The sequence below is a fragment of the Oncorhynchus nerka genome, linkage group LG13, assembly GCF_034236695.1.
Source record: "Oncorhynchus nerka isolate Pitt River linkage group LG13, Oner_Uvic_2.0, whole genome shotgun sequence".
In the NCBI taxonomy this organism is placed as follows: Eukaryota; Metazoa; Chordata; class Actinopteri; order Salmoniformes; family Salmonidae; genus Oncorhynchus; species Oncorhynchus nerka.
The window spans coordinates 71,249,503-71,258,651 of record NC_088408.1 but is presented as its reverse complement, the minus strand read 5'-3'; the positions used below and the strand labels follow the sequence as shown (position 1 = coordinate 71,258,651).

Genomic DNA, 9,149 nt, shown 5'->3' with positions numbered 1-9,149 from the left:
AGCAGTACAGTCATTAACATGTAGCTTCCTCGTTAAAACTCTCTAAACACATTTCAAAACGATTCACTTAGAGAATATGTGAACAACAGTTTGCCATAAAAGCAATGTTATTTCAGTTGCAAAAATGCAGTCATGTATAGACCTCTGAATCAAATTAGACAGTGACCCTGGCCCCTGCACTAAACAGGCCAGGGTCCGGGTGCAACAGTGACCCTGCTGAGCTGACTTATCTAGACAGGCTGATCTAGACTCCTCTGGCCCTGACCTCAGCTTCTAACATGATAGCTTCAGCGTGGTTCTCTCATAACATTATGGCCTCACTACATTCTTCCTAAAGCTGGGAGAAGTTGATTTATGTGAATCTGATCTCTCATGATGGGTAAATAGTTCAGTAAATCCTCTTGTGATGTTAGAAACAAATCATCTGTCAACAAGAAACTCTCAAAGGTTCACCGAATTTCTTTGCTCTAACAACTGATGTGCTCATTGAAGCCAACACCTTTTCCAGTCTATAACCTGCTTGCATGCAAGATCTTTGGTGGATTGAAGTCAACAGCAAACTTGCCAATGTTTTCTAGTTCCCAAAGTGTGGTCAGTGGAAGATATGAATGGTCAACTTCTTCTAACTGCTTGTGTTACTGCTCCAGCAGCAAGGCAAATCCCTGTATGTTGGCCTATACAGTGTATACACTGAGTGTACAAAACATTAGGAACATCTTCTTAATATATATCTTCTTGATACAAGGTATCAAAAGCGTTCTACAGGGATACTGGCCCATGTTGACGCCAATGCTTCCAACATTTGTGTGGTTGGCTGGATGTCCTTTGGGTGGTGGACATTCTTGATACACACGGGAAACTGTTGAGCGTGAAAAACCCAGCAGTGTTGCAGTTCTTGACACACTCAAGCCGGTGCGCCTGGCACCTACCTACTACTACCCTGTTCAAAGGCACTTAAATATGTTGTCTCAATTGTCTCAGGGCTTAAAAATCATTTAACCTGTCTCCCCCCCTTCATCTACATTGATTGAAGTGAATTTAGCAAGTTACATCAATAAAGCATCATAGTTTCACCTGGATTCACTATGTCAGGTGTTTCTAATGTTTTGTACACACAGTGTAGATATGAGATCTACTGGCAAGAATATGCCAGCAACAGGGGATCATGCATAATCAAATTCATTTCATCAAAATGCTGTGGTCAGTCAAGAGCCACTTCTAAGTTTAGGCAAGTTTCTGTTATCGATTCATCCTCTGATGATCTTGATAAACATAACAATACCATACATTTAAAGACAAAATATTGCATTTAAACTGTACTTTAGAGTAGGAAACACTGCAGTATATTAATTAGCTATTTGAAGTAACCTAAAAAGTGATGTGTGAATACTGTATTAATTCAAATGAAAATATAAATTGTAATTGTTAAATACATGAACAAAGGCTTGTCTATGACTATTGATATAATATTGATGTTTCAGTTCTCATTTAAATCCTAGGACCTTATTTCTTTACAAATGGACAGTTTTGGCACCCGAAAATATCCTTCAATTGCAGATCCACTTTCAGACCGTCAGCTGGCTGACTGCCTGTTATTCTAAAAATTGATAGCAACCCAGTGAAACTGCCAAAGTTAAAGCTGCGCTAGGACCCCGAGGATCATCGCATAGCCGGCGACGGAATGGCCGCACTTGCTGTAGTAAGTACATTTGAGTGTGACAGAGTGGCAAGAAAAACCGCTAGATTTTGGGAATTACCAAGGAGCCGACCAGGACGCGCTTTGTCGTTTTCCAAATGAACTAATTTACTTTCAGATAAAGTTTCATTTAAATTGACACATGGAGAACTTAAATCTTGAAGATCCGGAATGGCAAACTTTGTTGAATGCCTTGAGTACATCGTGCCAAACGAATTTCTAAATCTATGAATTAAACTAAAGCTGTGGAGGGCAGCAGATTTTATTCAACTGAGCTAAGGATTTGATCAAAACCACTGGAATAACGGAGTTTGGATATAGCCTAGGTTTGGACATGTAAAGGTAGGCTAATCAAATTCTAATTGTGACAATCCGACCCAGAGTTGGAGGAATGCATCAAGGAGGTACAAACTTACGGAGATTTGGACAAATACGTAATTTTTTTTTATCGCGAAACATCAACTTTCAAGTAGAGTTTTAGTTCAGGACAACTCGATTACAGTGAGTTTTACCGTGATTTCTCAAGCCACATCTACAGTAGGACTGTGAATATTGGGAGTGCAAAATACTGGGAATGCCTTTTTACCAGTAAGTTTCGAGCATCTTTTAATAGGAACTAAACGGATATTAGCAACTTGTTACACATTTGTACAAATACATTTGTTCTTCCTGTCATCGCCCCAGGAACATTCGTGGTGGAGAAATGGGATGACAAGGGGACAGCTGAGGTGAGACTGATAAGGACAATGGTTGTGCCCGGCGTTGGCATCCCGCTCCTGGGGCGTCTGTTGCTGATGCTGGTCCTGTTGTCTGCCTCTGAGTCGAGGCTCACTCAAGCTTGTTCTGGGCTCATCATTGCGGGCTGCAGCTGTACAGATGAACGTTCCAAAGCCCACGCCACTACGCCGTACCGGAAAAGAGTCAGCTGCGACAGCGAAGAACTTTCTGAAACTCCAGATCCGGGTCTGCTCCCTAACGGGACCGTTACTTTGTAAGTCATCTTTTTTTTTTTTTTACCGATTAAAACTGAGTTTAAAATACAGTAGGCCAGTGGGCAATACAAATGTAGTTAATCAAAACTGTGACCGAGGAGGTAGGGACTGGGCCTCATGATTGTCCAAACACTGTAGACGGCTCATGATGAAAATATCAAACAATGTTGATATTCTGCATGTTCATTGAGAAACTATTTTGGTCTTTATTAGATCCCAGAACTGAGTAAGAGAAAAACATATCAATGGACACTCTTCTCTCAATATGAGGAAATCATTCTCGAGGATGACAGAAGGGCGAAGTGCAAATATTTAAATGAGTTATGGGAAACTCTCTTCCTTGGGCTTGGGGTATAGATTAAATTGTGGCACCCAATACATCTTAACAGTTCTATACACTGACTATAATTGAATATAGGAGGCGGGTAGTCTAGCAGTTATGAGCATTGGGCCAGTAACCAAAGGTTTGCTGGTTCAAATCCCAGAGGCAACTATGTGGGGGAAAACTGCCGATGTGCCTCTGAGCAAGGCACTTAACCTTAATTTCTCCTGTAAGTTGCTCTGGATAAGAATGTCTGCTAAATGACTAACATTTAAATATACACATGGAGAAAATACATTACACCTTTGTGTTGTATGCTGATAAACCCTCCAAAACTGACCTTGTATTCTTAGTTCTACTGGTATTTAATGACTGGTTGAGGTAATGGACATGTTTTTGGCCCATGAACGCCAGAAGTTTATACACTGGCATAGTAACAGACTACAATGTGAGCTGAAAGCTCAAACCCAGAGTCAGTTGTGTCTGAAAAGCACAGTGCAGGGAGTCTGGACCTGTGTCGATCCTGACGGCAGACTTTGTGAAGTAAAGCTGTCATCTGCCCCTGCCCCTTTGACACAACTCTGTCGCTTTAAATCTGATTCTGACCCAAGGAAACACACTGGGTTTCAGTGTCCCCCTCCCTCCCCGCTCCCCACACCCACCCCACAATCCAGCTGACTTTGCCTTGCTAAACTAGGATAAACAGAAACACATTTCTACTCTTTTTATCCTCCCTCTCTGTGCTTTAATGGCAGCTTGGCTCCTACCTTTAATACCATAACATTCCAGCAATCTCAGGCAGCCACCTCACTTCTCTTCAGGAAGGAAGGCTGACCGACCGCTGTCCAGCTAATGGTGAGACCTAGCACTGTTGTCTGACATTTCCAACATCCTGTAGCACTGTTAGTCTGATAGACCATTCATGTGTGGCTGACAATCTGAATTCATATGATTGATGTGTTTATTCACCAATAAATCAAGGGAAATGTAGTCATGGCTTACACTACCTCACTCCATTCCAGAGAAGAATGGCTCTTAATAGGAGGTAAAGAGATTGTAGTTGCTGTAAGATAAGATACACCTACACAGTCTTCTGAGCTGCTGTATATATGCACATGTGAAGCTGCTACCAAAAAGCCCAGCCCTTCACAGAACACTCAAAGGTTCAAGCTGATTCAACCATTTTCCAAGGTACCCTGCTTCTCCACAATCCCACAATGCTCCTCCTCTCTGACCCAGTGGGAGCAGCACTCGCCTGCACATGGGCGTAGTAAAACCCCAAACTGGCCCATCGGCGCAATGCAAAGGAGGCACAACCCGAGGGAGCCCAAGGCGGCCCGCCGTCCATTTATAGGCCTTGTGTTTCTGCTTAATAAAGGCAGCATAAACATCTGGAGAACACATTTCTCAGAACTAGAAGAGAGGAAAGAATAACAAAAATAGCCTGGGTGGCAGCGGTGGAGGTGATTGAAGAGAATCTCACATCCCTGTACCTACCGTACTTATTTCACTTTATTTGTTTTCCTACACATGTTTAGCATACTGTGACACTTTTATGAGGCTGTGTACTAGGAGCAAACAATTACGTCCCAATCCCCTGTGAAAAACTGTCATAAGCCATCCTTACCATTTCTGTACTGAAATACGATGTGACTGGTAAGGTCATTTGCCAGAGAGCTTTCAATGAATTGCTCCATAGGCTTATACTCTCATCGTCGCTCATGACATTAGAGCCAGATGTGGAATGTGAGAAGTTGTGTTGTTATTCCTGGCATTCCGAAGTCTTTACAAACTGTATCCCAGGTACAGTAGGGGGGCTCAACTTCAGCTCAGCTTGCTCTGCATCATCCCTTCCCCAGATCGGGTGCCCTGTCACGCAGTTCTGCTGCCCCTCTTACTTACTTACTTACTTACTGACTGACTTTATTGTCCCCATGGGGAACTTTTGTTGCAGTGTCATGTCACGTTTAAAGTGGCGTTTAAATACAAAACAAAATTGACAATACAACTTTCATAACAGTTACATACCAATAAAACATTTGGAAAAACATTACTGAGTTGATAGGAACATTAGCCCGAGCTATTTAGGAGGGATATCACACCTGGCACAAATGATTGTCTAGTTCTGTTTTTCCTGCTGAGGGGTGCCCTATACCTGCGCCCAGAGGGAAGTAGTTCAAAGTCCGGGTACAGGAGGTGGCTTGGGGCTAAAATGATTTTGTGAGCCTTAAAGACCTTAAAGATCTCATCCAGGCCTGTCTGTTTGACTCCAAGTACCTTGCTTGCTGTGGTGATAATCCTTCTCAGCATATTCCTCTGGCTGACGGTGGCATTGCCAAACCAACAAACAATACAAAAAGTTGAAATACTGTCAATGAAGGATTTGTAAAACAGAGTCAGTATAGTACAGTCAACATTAAAATATTGCAGCTTTTTGAGGAAGTACAGTCTCTGTTGACTCTTTTTGTAGATCAGGTCTGCACATTTACTCCACTGAAGCTTATTGTCCAAGAGGACACCCAGGTATTTGTATTCCTCTACGATCTCTATGTTCTGACCTCTGATAGATGTTGCAGAGGTAGGTGTTGTACACTTCCTGAAGTCTATGCACATCTTTTTGGACTTGTTGGTATTGAGGACCAAGTGTGATTCCTCACACCACTCTACAAAGTCATGTAGGACCGGGCCATGATGTTCCTCGTCATCATGCAACAGGATGATCAAGGCAGTGTCATCAGCGAACTTAACGAGGTGTCTGTCAGGATGGGAACTAGTACAACTATTAGTGTACAGGAGTGGCGACAAAACACATCCCTGAGGAGAGCCTGTGTTAGTATTGCGTATGGCCGACACGTGGGGACCTATTTTGACTCGCTGTGAGCATTGGCTCAGGAAGTCCAACAGCCACAAAACCAGCCCCCCGTCTAAGGAGAAGTCCCAAATGAGTCTCTGTGCCAGAATGTAGGGCTGGATTGCATTGAAGGCAGAGGAAAAGTCAACAAACATAACCCTAACATGGGATTTGGCACCCTCTAGATGTCTATAGACCATGTTAAGGAGGGTAAGAATGGCATCATCAACTCCTCTGCTTGGCTGATAGGCCAACTGAAATGGGTCGAGAAGCTTCTGGGTGACGCTGAGAATATGACTTTTCACAAGTTTCTCAAGGCATTTGATTACTAAGGATGTCAAGGCGACATCTGACCCTCTCCTGGGTCAGGTTAGATTCATGTTCTCCTCCATGGCTCCATGCAGCCAGTTGTGGGCAGGGCTAGGGGTCTTGGGGACACCAGGCCTGGCTGCTACATGTAATACACAACAGCTGGCCCCCATGAACATTCCAGCTGAGGCCCCTCAGCCCATGGGAAATCCCAACAGGGGTTTGTTTATTAAAAGTATTAGTTGGATGTTTGTTGTTCCTGTGGACCATAAAGGAACAAACAGTTAGCCTAACACTGCCACCTCCTCCTCTGACTCCCCATACCTTGTGGGCTTTGGATTGGTTTAATAATGTGTAGGCAATTGAGACCAATTTGATTAAAGTATATCAGACAGCGTTGGATATCCTCCATTATGTTAAAAGATTTTAGAAGGCTGCACTTTGGTAGATGTTTTAGTGACTTTCAACTTGTCAGCAGTGCACAGTTACACAATTGTATTCGAAGGCTTTCTCCATGAGTTAGTCATCTTTCCCCCTTTTCCCTCATTCTATCTATCTATCCCTCCCTCCACACCCCTCTATCTTGAGTTCATCCACACGCAGTAACTCTCAACATAAATATTTAGCTGTATTGGTAGGACACTGCCATGTCTAAAAGCCTTCCAGATGTGGGCCTGCGCAGGGCTGTGTTTATGGCTAATTACGCATGGCTGATAGCAGGGTGAGAGAGAGGGAAAGGGAAAGGGAGAGAAGAGGTAGGACAAAGGGAGAAAATAGAGAGAGGGAGAATAGAGGGAGAGGCTGAGGCTGAGTCTATAGGCTTGGCAGGCTGTTCAGAGGGATGTGGCCCAGGAGGCTGACTGCTCCCCAGTCTCTTTTTCTCTCTCTGCCTACCAGACCTCAGGCACGGTGGGAAGAGCCAGAGAAGAGACTGAATCTATAGTATAGTTTGATACAGTAGCATTTCATTAAAGGTACTTTGATGTTAACCATCCTCCCCTACACTGTAATAATGTTTAAATGGTATTTATTTCTTTATTTTGCTAAATAGTAGGACTGAATGTTGAATACATTTTTTGTGTGCGTGTGTATGTGCGTGTGTATGTGCGTGTGTGTGTGTGTTAGTATTGCTATCTAGTTTAGTACTTTGTAAAGGATACAGAGAAGCTGAGGTTACACATCCCATTTCCTTTAGCAAGGTCTGGAGAACCATGAAGCCTCTGTCTCTAATGGTTAACAACAATGTAGCACTGAGGTGGGGAAACCACTTCTTTAGTGGGAGGGAGTGTGCTGTCTATAAGTCTGGGTGGTTATAATTTATGCTTTCATAAAAGTCAAAACCTCTCCCCTCTTTTGACATTTGTTTTCACTGTTGCCTGTTACTGATGACCTTGGTCCAGCAATTGCCAACCCTAAGGAGTGGGCGCAGATGCGAGGGGTTGGCAGGCTGGGCGGCACCAGTGCCTGTCTTTGGCCGTCAGCAGGCACTGAGAGGAATGTGGAGCAGCAGGACAACCCCTCAGACAGCTGCAGAGTGGCTGCTCTCTGCCTGCGTGGGCGCAGTAGGGCCTGGGTCCTGTCCATACACCACTGTCTATATAGATTCTTATGGGAGTGTTAGAGTGTCTCCCATCCATTCATCAGAAAAAAGCTCTGTCTGTGGCCTCATCAGCAAAAAGCCCTAGCACAAACAGACAGGTGACCAGTAGGTATATCTTGGATGGCATACTCAACCAATCGTCTTGATGGATCACTGAGAACTCAGATGTATCAGTAAATACATACTGAATGGTAAACTATCTAGACATAAGAGTTTTGTTTAATTCATCTGGCTTCTAAGCGGAGACCTTTAATTGACTTTGTCACAGCAGGCCTATATATAGCAATATGATATGCCTGTCTTTTATAGTTTATAGCCATCTTGTCCTCTCCCACATTGGGATCTTGGGAGTGGGGTGGGCCGTGTGTGGTTATCAAAAGAGCTAACAGATGTGCCATTGGTTTGTGTTGGGTCTGTGAGTCAGTATGTGTTGAGATGGGAGTATGTCGATGAAATGTCCCAACAGCCATCTTATCAGCAGTGAGAATTCCAATAGCTTTGAGTTGTGGAGCGCTCGGAGCACACAGGCATTCCTGCTGAGAGAGGGTTTATTTATGTGGGGAAAGGTGTTGAAAGGAGGGGGAGTGGGCTCTCTTCTGTTCGCAGATGTTAGGTGGGGCACTGGTCAGCAATGAGTAAAAAACAAAAACAAAGGCCTGACACTGGATGCCCAGGGCACTATGAACAGCCTCAGCACCTGTCAATGCCACACATACCCAGGACCCCCTGCCTGCCTGAGAGGTCAAGTTAAAAGTCACAGATGAAACAAATATTATTTGATATCTAATGTGTGTCCATTCAACTTTGGTTTTAGAAGTGTGGGGGACATAACCTGTCAGGGGGGTCCTCCCTCAGAATTTTTTGGGGCATCTAAAGCTCATTTCCTGCATTTCTGCTAGGGCTGTTCCCGACTTAAACAAATCTTGGTCCACCATGAATAGTCTTTTCTTTCAACCAATCAAATTTTAAAATGTGTATTTTTCTATATATAGACCCTATGTGTTTTAATAAAATCAACTATATGTACTGAACTTTTCTGATGCTTTAAGCACCCTGTTTTATTAAATAAATAATGAAGACACACAAAGGACTCAAGATTGGGCCTGAGATCAAGATAGCCTAACCAGAAGAGAAAAACCTGTTTCCAACCCTCCTTCTCCCGCTGCTGTTGGCTTACGCAGATTCTGCCATTATGCTCCTGAAGTTGCCGGTAATAGGCTACACCAGCGGTCGGCCACCTTTTCCATTTGGAGTGCCAATTTATCTTACCATTTCTACCCTTACAAAAATGTAACATGGTACTACAATGGTACTTTCATTCATACCATGGTGCCACTATGGTACTTTCACCATGGTTTTAGCTTTGAAGTATGATGGTA

The 9,149-nt window shown here is 43.5% G+C and overlaps 1 protein-coding gene across 3 annotated transcripts in view; it reads left to right on the top strand.

Moving 5' to 3' along the window:
- Positions 1-1,651: 1,651 nt before the first annotated feature.
- LOC115140038 (adhesion G protein-coupled receptor A2-like) overlaps positions 1,652-9,149 on the top strand; it is a 52,577-nt gene continuing 45,079 nt past the window's right edge. The window contains exons 1-2 of one of the 3 annotated variants that reach the window (XM_029678061.2): positions 1,652-2,038; positions 2,381-2,687. In XM_029678061.2, the coding sequence (XP_029533921.2) occupies positions 2,443-2,687 (245 nt within the window). In that variant the 5' untranslated portion in view covers positions 1,652-2,038; positions 2,381-2,442. Of the gene's footprint in view, positions 2,688-9,149 lie in introns of all 3 variants that reach the window. The other 2 variants (XM_029678060.2, XM_029678059.2) reach the window with 2 other exon arrangements.